Consider the following 17564-nt stretch of genomic DNA (forward strand, 5'->3'; position numbering starts at 1 on the left):
CCCGGTCCACACGGTCGAACTTTGCCCAACTGACTTTGTTCGCTGTGACATCAGAAGCAGAGAAACTGCGGATAAGGTTCTGACTTCCCGCTTCTGACGTCACATCAAACAAAGTCTGTCAGGCAAAGTTCGACTGTGTGGACGGCTTAAGTTTTCGTTCAGCTCACTCACTTTAAAAGGAAGCGTGCACTGCTGGATGCATGTGATTCTTAAAAATACACGTTTGTTAGCTGCATTGTTCAATTACACAATTAGGCTTTGTGCTGCATAACATTACATTTCAAACAGCACCCAACAAATCCACACACAAACATACACACATCTGCCAAATGCCAATGTTAGTTTGGTCACATGACTGACATCACTGAAAATGAATCATAAAGCAGATAACTTTGTTAGATGCATCAAATAGCATACGTATATCCATAACACATTCACAGGCAAACTGGTAATTAATCATTTGAGGCCAACTTGGAAAGTTAAACTATAATAACAGCTTACTTTAAGTAGAAGTGGAAATACATGAAAAAAGAAAAGCATTACCATTTTCCTGTAAAAGTACATACTGTATTTCATAAAAGAAGTAATTCCAGAGCATTTAAGATCATAGCCTTAATTTAATAGTATTTTATTCTATGAATCAACTACTTTTGAAATTTGGCAGTAAGAAAGTAGACATTACATAATGTCATTGTAAAATAAAACACTTCTTTTACGAAATTTTTGAGTTAGTTTCATTCTGAGTGTAATATGTAATGTACATGAGTTCATATGAGTTAAATTAAGCATAATTTCAATAGACATTTGTCATATGAAAATTCATAAATAACTGCTTAACAATATTAGTGCAAGAGTAGCATTCTTGGAACATTCTAGCCACATTAACAATGAAAGCAAAATACTAGCTGTAATAATCAAGCAATGTTAATACAGTACTTTTGCAATATAAGATGTAACATTCTTAGCATTATTACTTTTGAAGCATTACAGCTGTAATATTCTGGCAATGTTAAGACACTGAAGATTAGTAAAAGTAATAACATTCAAGCAATGAATAAAGATTTTAGTAGTAATAGTCAAGCAACGAATTTTACTTACAAAGCAGAAAATGAGCACAAAAAGCAAAAACAAAAATTTATGTCTTACTAAGGACACATTTTTCAGCAGCATCTCCTTGGTACCCTGGGAGGCATTCACAAGCAATTGTTCTTATTGGTATGGTGTCAATGACTCTGCATTCTGCATTTTCTCCACATGGTTCTAATTCACATGGATTAATACAGTCACCATTGATACAGGCAGTCTTGCTGGGACAGTCTCCATCAGACCTACATCCAATGACAACTGGAAAAAAATGGAAAATTAATTTTTTAAGAAAAGATTCCTATAAGACATGCTTGATACAATTTCTTGCATTCCCATGGCAAAATAATTTTTTCTTGCACTATTTTACCATTTTTGTAAACATATCATGTGCAGTATGTCTGAAAACAGCAGTCAAATAAAATAATGAATTAATCATACATAAATTGTATTACTACTTACTCTTTTCACAACCTGTATCTCTGGTACCATTAAAACCTGGTGGGCAGGGGCACTCTACAGAGTGATCCAGTACTCGGCAAGTTGCAGGTTCTTCACAAGGGTCAAAAGTGCAGGGACTCACACAGCGCTGGTTAATGCAACTTCTGTCATTTGGACATGAGTCATCAGCCACACAACCAATGGCAGTGCACTGAGTGCGAGGATTACCTCTGGATCCCGGTGGACAGAAACAGACTGCCTCATGGTTGACACCTTGGCAAACTGCTTCTTCTCCACAGGGTTCATTGTTAGGACCACAAACTGGGGCACACTGACCATTACGACAACCATGTGTAGGTGGACAGTCTTCATTGCTGTAGCATCCTATTTCATAGCATCGGATTTCTGGATCACCTTCATATCCTCTCTTGCATGAACAAACGGGATGATGTTCTACAATCTCACAATTTGCATTTGCACCACACTGACAAGGGTCCTTGCAAAAACCATTGAAACAAGCTTTATCTGATGGACATTCAGGATCTGAATCACAACCAGGTTTAATTGGAGGTAGCAGTTCACACGTTCCCCCTACTTCTGTTACCATGCCGTCAGGACAAATGCAAAGCATTGTACGAACTGGTAATGTATCTATTACACGGCAGGTGGCACTTTCATGACATGGATCTAGAACTTTGCAAGGATTTACACATTTTTCATCAATACAGGCATGCTGACTTGGGCAATCTCCATCAGTACGGCATTCAGGTTCAGGAATTGGGTCGTCACAGTGAATCTTTGGATTTCCAGTTTTTCCAACTGGGCAGCGACATTGGGCTTCATGATTGATATTGAGACACTCTGCAGATGGTGGGCAAGGATTCTCATACATACATGGATCTACGCACTGGGTGTTGATGCAGCCACGATCAATAGGACATTCTGAGTTGGCTCTACATCCAATAACAATACATTCATTATAACCATCACCTTGTAAACCAGATGGACAACGGCAAAATGCCCGATGTTGCTGTGCATAACATTCAGCATTTCTCGAACAAGGATCATTTACTAAGCATGGGTTGGCACAAACTCCATCATAACAAGCTTGATCATCTTCACAGTCATTGTCTATTTGACATCCAATTGGGAAACAACCAATATCTGGATTACCCTGGAAACCAACTTGACATGTACAAACTGGCCGGTGATTAATGATCTTACAATCTGCATTACGGCCACAGTCACAAGGGATGCGGCACATGCGATTGATACATGCTTCTTCTGAGGGGCATTCACTGTCAGCTATACAACCAGGAGGAATTGTTATCTCGACTAGCTTACAAGTTCCTTCTTCTGTCATTACAAAACCTTCAGGACATATACAAATCATAGTCCTTACTGGAATAGAATCTACTACTTGGCATTCTGCTGTTGAATCACATGGATTTAATATATGACATGGGTTGACACAACGTTCCTCAATACATGCTCTCTGACTTGGACAGTCTGGATCAAAACGACATTCAGGCGTAGGGTCATCAACTTCAATGGTCCTGTCTTCGCACATGAACCTAGGGTCACCATAAGGTAGGTTCTGAGGGCAATGACAACCAGCTGTATGTTGGAAAACATAACATACAGCATTTGGTGCACATTCATTATTGTAAAGACAAGGGTCAACACACTGACGATTAATACAAGCTTTATCTGTGGGACATTCAGAGTTGCTGCGACAGCCTATTACTTCACAACGTACGTATGGATCTCCTTCAAGGCCCGGGGGGCAGCGACACTGTGCTTTGTGCATTTCAGGATAGCATTCAGCACTTATGTCACATGGATCCCTAACAAAACAAGGATTTACACAAACACTGTTGGAGCACATCTTGTTTTGTGGACAGTCCTCATCAACACTACAACCAGCTGCAGAGGATAAAAGTACTTGGTTGATAACAGTCTTAAATTGGGATATTACAGTGCAATACTAAATTTTTTACTTGCAAGTTTAATACCAATAAAGATTAATAAACCTAAATATGGGAGTACTGTGATTTTTTTAAACATGCATATGGAGAGATGACAGTTTTTCTAATCTTCCTACCTTTATAACATCCTGTGTTAGGATTGCCAATAAATCCAGGAAGGCAGGTACAAATAGGGCGATGATCTAACACTCTGCATTCTGCATTTTCCCCACAGTCACAAGGAGTAACACAGTGGGTATTTAAGCATGCTGTATTACTTGGGCATTCACTGTCAGCTCGGCATCCAACACCTATGGGGGTTTGCACTGTGGATGGCAAGAATACTTATTAATGCATTCATTTAACATACAATTTTAAGGAGAGATGTTACTTAAAATTAGAAATGGTTACTTCATTCTGGCCAGATGTTAAAGTTTCTTTTTGGGTGAATTAGTTGTACAGTGTGAGTTAATGCAGTTAATACTGAGCTGAAAGCACAAAACAGTAAAGAATTCCACTTGAATGACATGTTGACTTGACTGAAAAGAAGAAATTGAAATTAGAATAATGCTTACATTCAACGCACTCTCCTTGCTGAGAAACGACCATATGTTCTGGGCAAGTGCATGTCATAGTCTTCAGTGGGTGTGTGTCCACTAGAGTGCACACAGTTGGATTACCGCAAGGTTCAAGAATGTCACATGGTTTCTGACATACACTGTTCATGCAGCCAAATCCAACCTCACAATCATAGTCTGAACGGCATTCACGTCTTTGCTTTTCAGTGCAAGCAATTGATGGTTCCCCTTCCAATCCAGGGGGGCAACGACAATCTACAGCATGATTTATACCTCTGCATTGTGCATTTGGTGCACATGTGTTGTTGTAAATGCAAGGATCTAAGCAACGCCCATTGAGGCACATGCGGTCGTGTGGACAATCTCTGTTTGCAGAGCAGCCAATTACTATGCACTGAGTGAGTGGGTCTCCTCTAGTACCTGATGGGCAGAAACATCTAGCCTTATGTACAATAGGCTGACATTCTGCCTTTGGTGCACATGGATTATCAACGAGACATGGGTTTACACAGTTGCCATTATAGCAAGAACGGTCATCTGGGCATTGCGAATCAGTTATGCATCCAGCTAGGAAAATAAAAAGATGTATGTTACTGAACTGAGTAGATATGTCTAAATGCCTAACAGTATGAAGATATTACAACAAAAAGTAACATTAAGTTTTTTACCCAAAAATTAATATGTTATAAAAAGCAATGTTAGAACTAGTGAATAAAAATGCAGTTAATTGGTATGGGTTAACATAAGTGAAAATTAAATTGGCAATAAGTTACCCTGGTGCTCATCTTGAAAAGGTTTTGTGAATGCCTGTATTATTATGAATTTCCAGCTGTTTACCTCCAGAACACAAAACTAATAAAGAAAAACAGTGAATGTTAAGGCCCTTACTAGCAGTACAAGCAATCTGTGGATTGCCTTCATAACCTGAAGCACAGGTGCAGATGGGTCTGTGGTTAACAACATTACAAAGAGCGTTGATACCACAGTCACATGGATCACGGCACTCTCGGCCAACACATGCCAAATCAGGGGCACAATCAGCATCACGTGCACAGCCTGACTCGGTGACTGGAACTAGAATTATACTGATATTAAAACACAGCCTAGGGACTCAAACCCACAAGCCCAACTTAGTACGTACAACTATGTATGTGGACATGTTAAGGAATGTAAGTTCAGGCAATCCCCGGCTTACGATGTGTTCGGCTTACGACGTTTTTCAATTATATTCATCAGAAAATATTTCCAGGTTTACAACGCCTGTTCCAGGATTATGACACTTACGACAATGATCTGGCGGAAGAAATATGACTCCAAAAATGCAAAATAATCAATATTTGAAGTTTTAGGATGAAAAATGCAATGATGCAGTTTACATAGTTTTTAATATCCCCAAAGCATTAAAAGTAAGGTTTTTCAGGATTTTTAATGATTTTTCGGCTTACGGTGATTTTCGGTTTATGACACGTCTCAAGAACAGAACCCTGTCGCAAGCTGGGGATTGCCTGTAATTTCCCTAAACTAAATAATGCTCTGTTACTAGTGAATAAGCTGGTGCAAATGGAAAGGCTGCTATACCATACGTCAAAACAAAAGTATCTTAGAAATATTACTTGTCTCAAACCAACATAAAAGTAGCATATTAAGTATTACATGTTATAGATGTTATTCATAATGCTTTGACTAGGCTATTGTTGGGTATATATTAAAGTAGTCTAATGGTATCTTCAAGCCAAAAAATTCTATTGCCATCATAAAAGCTAGGAAAACATGGCATTGAAATAGAAAAAAAAACTTTCATTACTGTCCTCATATGAAAGACAACATTTTTCATTTTTAAGGAAACTGTGAATAAGAATTCAAAATAGTATGTGCACTCTCCAGGTGTTTGATCTAATAAAATTATGCATTTTTTTTTTATCAACATGGACATATGCATAGTGGTTTATGACAAGTTACTTGAAAGGTGCAAATGTGGGGTTTGGATACACTTAAATAACATATACCCAACAAATAACATATACTACCTAGCATTTTCATCAACAGTCAGTGATCCATTAGTCATCATCAACATTAGTAGATATATGAATTAATTCCATATTCATTTGTTTTTAGGGTAAAATTTGGACAGACTAAATAAATGCTTCTTTATACATTTCTTATTAAACAAAGTTTTGAGAAAAACTTTAAATTTACAAGACCACTGACTGAATGCAAGTTTTTGGAAACAAATATTAAGACATTAGGTTAATCTTACTAGGTCTGCACTGAGTATGGGCATCTCCTTGATACCCAGGTAAGCATTCGCACACCACTGCTTTGAAGGGAAGGGATTCTACTACTCTGCATCTAGCATTGCTTCCACATAGATCAGTGGTACATAGACCTTGGCACTGGTTATCAATACAAGCCATACCCATGGGACAATCTTTATCTTGAGAGCATTCATCCCCAGGCTCATCAGAGATTTCACACCTGAATGATGGATCTCCTATGTACCCAGGAGGGCACTGACATACACCCTGATGAGCACTGGCAGAGCACTTGGCACCTGAGGCACAATTAATGTACAGACAGGGATCAACACATTGGCCATCTCTGCATTCTTTGTCAGGTGGACAGTCTGTATCTGCACGACATTGGAGTGTTTCACATTTGGTATATGGATCACCCCGTACCCCTGGACCACAGCGGCACCTAGGTTCATGATTAGTTACAAAGCATTCTGCACTCAGGGCACATGGATTCTTGACATAACAGGGGTCTGTACAAACTTGGTTATGGCATTTGTCTGTTAGTGGACAATCCGTATCTCTGCGACAACCAGCTGTTTTGTGAGAAAAATTAGTTAGAAAATTAAAATGAAAAATTTTTTCACTCACAGCAAATGAGATATTAATACTGTTATTAAAATATGGTTAATACTATGCTGAATTGTTTTTAACTTTTCTAAATAAAATTTTATTCATTAATTATAGAGCAGTGTATTGTCAGTAGTTTGGGTGTTGTTTCTTACTAGAATAGCAGGCAGTGTATGGATCTCCTTGATATCCAACTGTGCAAGAGCATATTGGATGGTGATTGGTCACCTTACAAACAGCATTTTCTCCACATGAACATGGGTCAAGGCACTGTCCCTTCAGGCATGCCAAGGTGGCTGGACAATCTGAATCCCTTGAACAAGGTGACTCTGGAGGTGGTGTTACTAAAGAATATATTACAGTATTAGTAAACATGAATAATTAAAAATGGTACTCTTTTTGTAAATAAACCTGTAAAATATTAATTACTATTGTAACAATTATTATTTGATAATGATATATGTATGAGACAGTTAAGGAAGAGTTGATGTTAGGCAGTTATAGCAACATGAAAACAGCAAAGTTACAAAAATAATCCTCATACTTTTCCGACACTGAGTTTTTGCATCACCAGTAAAACCTGCTGGACAAGTACAGGTGACAGACTTGATGGGCCTTGTTTCTTGCACTGTACACATGGCATTTGGTGCACATGGTTTTTCTTGCTTGCAAGGATCAGAACATGCTCCTCGCAAACATACCAGCCCAATGCCACAATCATGATCGACCAAACATGCAGTTAACTGTGGGCGACATGCTACATAAGGGTCCCCTGTATACCCCTCAGGACAACTGCATGTCTGATTATGTTTAAACACATTGCATAATGCTCCAACACCACAGATACTTAAGTCACATGGGTTTTTGCACTCTTCATTTATACAAGCATGACTAGGAGGGCACTCATCATTATTACGGCACCCTAATGCTACACACTGTAGATTTGGGTCTCCACGATCTCCTGGTATGCATGTACATTGTGTTTCATGGTCTGTCACTTCACAGGCTGCTGTTGGTGCACAAGATGATGAAGGAGATTCACAAGGATTAACACATTTGAAGTCAATGCAAGCCTTGTTACCTGGACAATCAATGTCATCGGCACATTGCACTGCAAAAAAAAAAAAATCTCAAAATAAAATCAAGATTAAATTAGAACTTTCTTTCTACATACTTCTGACATCTATTTCACAAACTACAAAAACTGAAAAAAGTTATTGAGCATATTGACTAGAAAACCTATTAAAAATATTTCATCTTGTATACTCATACTGGTCACTTTTAAATAATTCAATTGGATGCTGGGAAAATAGCTTCTTGTAAGACAACAAATTTTTTTGATTACCTCTATGACATGCAGTGCCTGGGTTGCCCGTATAACCAGGAGCACAAGTACAAAATGGTCGATGACTGACAACATGGCATTGTGCGTTGATACCGCAATTGCAAGGATCCCGACAGGCACCTTTTACACAAGCCTCACTAAAAAGGCAGTCTGTGTCTTTTACACAACCACCTTGTGATGGAACTGAAAGAAATTAACAATATAAGTATGTACTGTATAAACTACTCAAGTTACATTTTTAGGATATTTTGTGATAGGAATATATTAAAGATGGCTGATACTTAAAACATTCTGCATACAGTTTTTAATGTATCTAAAAGAGATTTTGGTGGATTCATCATGAAAATAATTTATTAGTTATAAAAACAAAAACTGTGATTTGAACTTACTTTCACGACACTCAATTTTTGCATCTCCATGGTATCCAGGTGGACAGGCACAACTCATTGATCTGCGTGGCTTGGAGTCAATAACAGAACAAATTGCATTAGCTCCACAAGGTTTATGCTCTTTACAGAGGTCACGGCAAACCGATTTGGAATCGGAGTCATCAAGGCGGATATATACAGCCGATACATTACTGTGGTAGCGAGTGACAAGAGATTCCAAGATACAGCCATGAGTCAGTGGGCAGTCTTGATCTATAACACACCCACTTGGTTCTTTAGGAAGGGAGCAGTGATACTGAGGATTACCCTGAAGCCCTATAGGACAGCTACATTCATAACTGTGATCAGTAACCTTACAAACTGCATTTGCAGCACAAGGGCTATAGTAAATGCATGGATCCTTACATTCACCATTAACACATGCTTCAAAGTTTCTGCAGTCATTGTCAGCTGTGCATTCCATGATCTTACATGATATTGCTGGATTGCCTGAGGTACCAGGAGGACACTGACACTGTGAACGATGGTCCACTGTCACACACTGAGCACTGGGTGGACAGGGGTTTTCCTTGATACATGGATCTTCACAGTAAAATTTCTTGCACACTTTAGAGGATGGGCAGTCTCTGTCTGACTTGCAGTCAACTGGAATAGAGTTCAAGGTAATTAACAATAATTCATAATGTTTAAACAGCCCTTTCATTCTCATACATACTGTTATGGATAATTATCTTAAAAGACTAACCAAATTTCTCTCTTATTCCTCTTTCTCTCTTTTAGCCTTATGCTGTTCAGTATTGTATTCTCAAACTTCCGTAAACATATACATAATTCAGTTCAGTACTTTCTGCATGCTAACCTTTAAAACATCCAACTTCGGGATCCCCTGCATAGCCAGATGGGCAGTGACATATTGGCCGATGATCAATAACTGAACAGGATGCATCAGTACCACAACCAGCAGGGCAAGGGCTCTGACATTCACCAGATACACAAGATAGCAGCAAGGGACAGTCAATGTCACTCTGGCAGTCTTCAACAGTATCAATCTTGCCTGTAAAAAAAAATATTCTGTATTAACCATTACTACTATACTACTACATAATATCTATAGCAGTTTAAGTCTCAAAATTCCAAATATGTACTTATAAAATTTATTAGGAAGATACTAACACATCAATTTTAAATAACACTTACTTGGAGTACAAGAAATTTGTGGATCTCCTTTATAACCATCTGGGCAACTGCAAGACATCCCTTTCATGGGCTGATTGTCTAGGATTTTACATACTGCCCCAGAGCCACAAGGGTGTACATTTTTGCAGAGATCTTGACATTTTCCATCAATACAGCCTTGCAGTGCTGGACATTCCTGATCTTTATGACATTCATCAATGGGTAAGCAATAACGTTCTGCATTACCAATAAAGCCTTCAAGACATCTGCATGTTGCCTCATGATCTTTAACAACACATGCAGCATTTGCAATGCACTGTACATATTGACATGGGTCTTGACACTGTAGTTCAATGCATTTTTGATGACTAGGGCATTGTGAGTCTTCAGTACATCCTGCTGGCAAGCATTTAACATAAGGATCTCCCTGAGAACCGCCAGGACATTCACAAACTGGACCACTGGGTGAAGATATGCATTTTGCATCCTGACCACAGGGATTTTCTACTGCACAAGGATTTGTACAACGACCATTGATGCATGCTTCTTTGACTGGACAATCACTCTTTTGAGAGCACCCAACTGGAAAATTAAATGTTAGGGTTAAAATGGTTGGTGTTGTACATTTATGTACCATATTTCCTGGCACTGAAGACACTACTTTTCTCCTGAAATGAGTCTCAAAAATAAACCGTATATCCTAGAGGCTGAAGGTTACATTTTTCATAAGCCTATCCTAACCTCAGTGGAAAGTTATCTCTGCTAGATAGTAATCAGAACTCCTGTATATGACCTCTGAATGAAGAGTATAAATTATGCAAATTTTAGAGTAATTTAACAAAAGTATAAAAAAAGAAAAATATATTAGTTACAAAGATCATTCATGTATTAACAGATTACAGTAGATAAATTAACTTACGAGTAGTAAGTTAATTTGTTTTTTAGTGATAATGCCAGTATTGTCTCCAACAATCTTAACTAAGAGAATACTATTAGCTGACAAAAGTAAAACTGTGGTATGTTAAAAGGGTTTACAAGTAAATTTTACTGTAGCAAGAATATCGTAATCAATCACAGTCTGTTATGCTTGTGAAGTAATTATATAAATGCTACCAATATACTATATTTTCAGGGTTTGAAGGTTAAAATGTTATTCAACATCTGTAATATTTGTATTTTGTAGATTTTGTTTGTAAAAACTATGTCAAAGTAATATTAAAATAAATGAACTGAAAAAAACTAAGCCATTGTGCTGTATCTGCTAAAGTCACATCTGTACTTCCATGCACTGAAACAGTCAAATGTGTGTAGTGCACAAACCATAAGAAAGCCAACAAGTGAAAATGTTATGAACTTTTTTTTTTCTCATAAAATTGTAATGTCTTTGAGGACAGAGTGTCTTCAACACTGGGAAATAGAGTAAAGTGTTGTTTTCTAAATTTACAGTTATATTTTCATTAATATGTAACATTTCATATTTTATTTCAATCACCAAATTAACTATCAGTAAAAACCAGTTTAAAATAGATACAAAGCAGTTCACACATTACTTTTCAACTGTAAATATAAAATTAATTAACTCACCTGGAGTACAAAGCGTGTAGGGGTCACCATGGCTGCCAGGATTACATGAACATATAGTACGATGACTAAGAGTTCTACAGAGTGCTCCAGGGGCACAAGGAGATAATTTGCATGGATCCACACATTGACCTTCTGAACATGTTTCATATGATGCACAATCTTTTTCCGAATTGCAGCCTGGTAATATGGAGGGTGTTGCTATACATGCTTTCATAGGATCTCCAGTAAACCCAGGTGCACACTGACATATTACAGTGGCTAAAGGACCACTCAGCACAGTACATGTTGCCTGATGACCACATGGATTTTTGTCACACAGATTTTCACATTTACCATCCATGCATCCTTCTCCAGAGCCACAGTCAAGATCAGATGTGCAGCTTGGTTTAGGCTCAATGGTTTTAGGTAGACAAATACCATCTTCCAATGTAAGGCCTTTTAAACAGGTACACTCTGGACGATGGTTGGTTACACTACATGTCTGAGTTACACTACATGGGTTGTTTACTTTGCAAAGATCAACACACTTTCCATTTAAACAAGCATGTGTAGATGGGCAGCTTGTATCTTCTGAGCATCCTAAGGTTGTACATGAGACATATGGGTCCCCTGAATAACCTGGTTGACATTTGCACTCTGTGGTGTGTTTTGATGCGGAACACTGAGCACCAGGACCACAAGACTTGGATAATGAACATGCTTCAATGCACTGATTGTTGAAACACACACTGTCATCATGGCATTGTGAATCTTCTCTACAGTCTACTGGAGAACAAGTATTAAATCCATCACCTTTGTATCCTGATGGACAGGAACAAATGGGACGATGATTGATTGGTCGACATTCAGCATGTAAGCCACAAGGATTATTAGTACAAGGGTTTTGGCATTTTCCATTTACACATGTTTCGAATATTGGACAATCTACATCATATTTACAACTTGGTTCATGAGTATCAATTTCTACACATTCTTCGTAAGCACTACCTGTATAACTTGGGGGACATTCACAGACAACAGTCCTTTGTTGACTTACATCTATTACTCGACACAAAGCTTTGTTTCCACAAGGTTTGAGGTGTAAACACAAATCTTTACAAATTCCTTCTACACATGCCAAGTTTGGGTTACAGTCAAAATCTGACTGACACTGTGGTGTTGGAGCAGGTAAACAAGTAGTATATGGATCACCATAGTATCCTGGAATACAGGTGCAGGTGGTGATGTGCTGTTGTACATCACATGAAGCACCTGACCCACATGGTGAATTTATCTCACATGGATTAACACAGGAACCTCTGAAACAAGCTTCATCATTTGCACACTCATCTGAGGATGCACATCCAATTGGTTCACATGAAGCTGTTGGGTTGCCTGTGTATCCTGGGCGACAAGAGCAAGTTGCATTGTGATTAACAGACACGCAAGTGGCAAGTGGGGCACAGGGATGGGCTGTGGTGCATGGATCACGGCAGTTTCCGTTGTAACATTTTTCAGTGTACGGACAATCAAAGTCTGTTTCACATCCACCTATGAAGTGACAGATTTGCAGGAAGAAAAAGGAGATGCTACTATCATAAACATTCCTTAAATTTCATCAATGAGTAGATGTTGAGGCAACAGTTGTTTCAGAAAGTGAATTCTTATTGAGGGTTATAAAGAAGTGCACTAAGGAAATTATTAATTCACAGGGATAAATGGTAGCAAACCAAGATATCACTCATTGCTTTGTAAAATACAGTACAACAAGGTTGATGACATAAGAATCTTACTTGGATGGCAAGCATGTTGGGGATTGCCAGTAGTAGTGGGTGGACAGGAGCACAGAGGGCGATGGTCATGCACCTTACATAAGGCTGTTATTGGACAGGCATCTCGGCATGGATGAATGCATCTATTACCTTGGCACCAGTGATCAGGGCCACAGTCATTATTAGATTGACAGGCTTGTCCAGTACCACCAATGGTCCAATTTGCACCAACCACTCCTGGCTCTAATGCTAAACATACACACAAACCCATTTTGTTAGTATTAACAGTAGCATCTTCTTATGGGGTAAATGGTGTTAAAAGGACAGCCAGATCAAATGGTATAAGGTGAACTATGATTGACTTCATATATATGTAAAAAATATTTACTCTAATATATAATTGCACTGAAAAATGCCTAGCTGTCCACTTAAGCAACCACATGCAGAAAAATGAGGAATTATTAATGGTTTTGTTGGTAAGTGGCTGATAACACATGAAACTGCTCACGCATTTTGTTATAAAGCTATAAGTAAGGTTAATACTATTAAAATGCATTACAGCAAATAAAAAAATATTTTTCTAAAGCTGACTGAAGAGCATAAATGAAACCTTTTCATCTCATGTTTAAACTGATCACTTTTGATAAAAGGAAGCAGCCGGAAACTGCAACGTTTTTCAACTTCTCTTCCGAGTTACTAAAAAGCACTTTTTAAATAAAAAACAATTATTTTCTTAGCGTGGAGATATATTTTTTTTCATTCTGATCTCATTCCTTTGTCACATTAGCCTTAACACAAATATGAGGCATGAATTCAAAGAATTATTTTTATGTTTAATAATGCAAAAAGCAATTTGTCCATCTAGCATATCAGCACGCAGTCATTGCATAGTACATAACTGCGAATGGTATGAAAACATGCCTTATGCTTGTAGTTTAAGTATGAAAAAGGAAATGAAAATTAATTTCCTAGAAATAATTACAACTAGATAATATCTCTCTTGGTCCTTCATGAACATTTAATCATAGAGTATCTCCCTTATGTAGCCATATTCCTGCAGATTTTACAAATTCAAAGAAAATAATTGTTTCCATTAAAAAATCGTTCACTGGAAGGGAAAACAAATGAAAGTGTACTGACATATGCAGGGATTATGCCATACATAGTAAGGCCCATTGCAGAATTGTATTATGAGCTGACCCCTTTTAGGTAGGTCAGTTCTATTCTTGAATCATTCTGATTTGAATATGGTAATACAATATTGTACCATTAGACTAGTCATACCAGAATGTAAATTAATTAGATATGCAGATACAGACAACAAGATTAAGACACCAGGAGATGTTTGAAAAAGATGCAAAATAATATAACTTAAAATTACAACATACATAAAAAAATCCTGAAAAAATAAGAAAATACAAGTCCATATGATTGTAAGTTAATAAGTGTGAGTTATGAAAGTGAAAAAGGGCATTTCTGTATGTAATTTTAGTTGTAAAGATTGGATTTCTTTGGCCAGATATTAGTATAAATCTTAATACTAGTAGTTAATACTTAAAACTTAAAATTGTTTCCTTGTGAATGTGTCAAGTAGTACCACAACTTCACTAAGGAAGAATACTGATGGTACAAACTTACAGCATCTCTTAAAATCAGCACTCAAATATACTAAAATGATTATCTTGTAAAGATTTGTTCATAAAGAAACCATTTTCATTAAGGAGTAACTTGAAAGATAACCTTGACTGGTATCATGGCAGTGTACTTGAAAGAGAAATAAAGTACATATACATGGAAACTTGTTTTATTTTTATAAGTACCTTAGGATTACGACTAGAATTGATTATATCTAGGATAAAGGTCTTTTAAAACCCTATTCTAACTTACTTTCTAGATTTTGGTAGAAGACTAAATTTTTTAACCATTGTTTGGAAAACACTACACAATGACTAGAATCTTGTTTGTTTTAGGTCTTTGAAATATGAAATGGATTTTCCACACCACGTTACTCATAATTAACACAAATTCACAGTCTTTGAATATGCCAGATACTTCATTCTTTTATTTATGACAAAGAAGGGTGGCAGTAATCCCGTGCATGTTCTTACAGATCCCTGAGTCCATAATGCATGTATGTACATGAAAAGATTAGGGAATAATAAAAATATAAAGGCCAACTCATCAAATAATATGAAATAAGGCTTGAGGGAGCCAATTACAAATACAGCTGATGTGTTGCAGTTGAAAAGGCAAAAATAAAAAAGTACAAATGTAATACCATTAATTCAAAAAAGTTGCAATAATTAATAAAATCTTCTCACTAACACTAATGCAAAAAGGAAAGCAAAGCAAAACAAGGCAGTAAAGAAAAGGTATAGACTTTTTCCTTAAGATATTAACCTAAAAACTAATTTAATACTTGGGTTTATACCAAGCATTTAGAGGTGCCAAACATCTTCATGAGCTTTTACCCTGAGGATGGGATACACTGGTAGTTAGGTTTCCTGGGCCCCCACCCCTTTTTTTCCCCTGTAATAGCAGTGAAGTAGGTAGTACCTCCTTCCAGTGAAACTTAGGGGATGGAAGAATCATCCTCGTTCCCTTAAAGGCCTGCCTTGAATTCCCATTGTGGTATGCTTTGAGGTGTAGAATTTCAGAGTTTACGTATTTACCTCTAAGGTTAACATATTGGTAAATGATTAGTAATTTTCCAAGGGCTCTTTATGAACTTAAACACAAAAATCTCAATTTATTGTCATTAAAATGGTTCCTGCCTTATGTTTACGACTTCTAACTTCTCATAGAGCCATGGGTTCATCTGTTAATCTTAATCCCAGAGCCTCTCAGATAAATGTTTAAAGTTCATATTATCAGTCCTACAGGACTACTAAGGCTCTAGTTTATACTAAAAAAAAATAAGGACAAAATGTCTGGATATTGGAAGGCCATGAATGTTGACTAACTGGTAATGGGTGTAAAAAATAATAATTTTGTTTTTAAAAAATTAAGTTTTTCCCTTTAAGACTACATTTTTATCGTGGTTTTTACTGATATACTGAAGGTCTAATGCTACAGGATTCTGGATTAAACAAGAAAATGTCTAAAACTTCAATTTATACAAAAGAATTCGCTACTCAGTTGTTAAAGCTCCCAAATGTAGTGTGATTCCATTATAACAGTGACATAAAAAAATTAGTTCATTTAATGTTTCCATATCTTATACAGCGAAGTATAATATGTACAGTTTTTTCTTAACACTGCCAATCTGTCAGAAATCTAATGACTAATATCACAACTATGTCTGCTCTTCACAGATTACATAAGACTCACATGGTTTGCATTCCTTTTCTGGAATCCCGCTGTATCCTTCTGGGCAGCGACATACTGGCCTGTGTTCTCTTGCATGACAGAAAGCATTGCGAGCACAAGGGTCATCAAGGATACAAGGGTTAATGCATCTTTGATTCACACATGACTCGGAATCACTGCATTCATCATCTGTACTACATTCTGGCCTGGGCATTTCTTGAAGAGGAGGCACTAAAAAAGAAAAAGAAAGAAATGTAAAATCAATTTAATATAAATAGCCACACATTTAATACTATATTTAAAAAGTAGCCAAACTCTATGATAAACATAGTACAGTACTATAGCAAAACTAAAAAATTTACATTTTTAAAAACAAAAAAGTACTTACTTTTTTTGCATTCTACATAAGGATCACCTGTGTAGGATGGAGCACATTCACAGAATCTGTTGTGGTTTTGTGCAGAACAAATGGCATTTAAACCACAAGGTTGCTTCCTACACAGAGGAATACATGTTCCCTCATCACAATACTCATGACCATTACAGTCAGTGTCATGTCGACACTGTGGTTCAACTGCTCCTGTAAGCAATAGTGGTATGACAGCATTATAGTTCTGTTAAACAATTTTAGTTAAGCTATGTGCAAAATTAATCTCAAGAATGTTAAAAGGCACAAATGAATAATCAATCCCTAATTTGATTTCCCTGTATAACATAGGGCATTACCTGGAGTTATGCATATTCCATCCTTGACCAAAATCTGATTTGGAGGGCATTCACAAACCATTGTTCTTAAAGGTATGCCATCAACTACACGACACTCTTGGGATGGAAGGCACGGTGAACTTACTGCACATGGATTTTGACACATAGCATTAATGCAAGCCTGCTTTGATGGGCAGTCAGGGTCTTGACGACATTCTGGTTCCACTGGAGGTTCTGTTACTGGTGGTTCTTTAACTGAGAAATCAAAGCGTGTTACTCTTGTAGTTTTATCCTTTAGATCTACTTGGCATTTGTATCACCATTATATGGTGCTGGATTAATTATGACAAACTTTACATGGACTAACGAGGCAAG

General features: G+C 37.2%; 1 protein-coding gene across 1 annotated transcript in view; it reads right to left on the reverse strand.

The window, feature by feature from the left end:
- Positions 1-1135: 1135 nt before the first annotated feature.
- The window catches only part of LOC135225272 (fibrillin-3-like), a 32841-nt gene continuing 16412 nt past the window's right edge, over positions 1136-17564 (reverse strand). The window contains exons 8-21 of the mRNA XM_064264602.1: positions 16873-17064; positions 16506-16715; positions 11425-12954; positions 9524-9718; positions 8665-9309; positions 8276-8458; positions 7475-8041; positions 7086-7274; positions 6486-6620; positions 4958-5125; positions 4067-4636; positions 3629-3817; positions 1546-3450; positions 1136-1344 (exon numbers count right to left, since the gene is read on the reverse strand). Of these exons, the coding sequence (XP_064120672.1) occupies positions 1136-1344; positions 1546-3450; positions 3629-3817; positions 4067-4636; positions 4958-5125; positions 6486-6620; positions 7086-7274; positions 7475-8041; positions 8276-8458; positions 8665-9309; positions 9524-9718; positions 11425-12954; positions 16506-16715; positions 16873-17064 (6887 nt within the window). The remainder of the gene's footprint in view (positions 1345-1545; positions 3451-3628; positions 3818-4066; positions 4637-4957; positions 5126-6485; positions 6621-7085; positions 7275-7474; positions 8042-8275; positions 8459-8664; positions 9310-9523; positions 9719-11424; positions 12955-16505; positions 16716-16872; positions 17065-17564) is intronic.

Source organism: Macrobrachium nipponense, chromosome 13 (genome assembly GCF_015104395.2).
Source record: "Macrobrachium nipponense isolate FS-2020 chromosome 13, ASM1510439v2, whole genome shotgun sequence".
Classification (NCBI taxonomy): Eukaryota; Metazoa; Arthropoda; class Malacostraca; order Decapoda; family Palaemonidae; genus Macrobrachium; species Macrobrachium nipponense.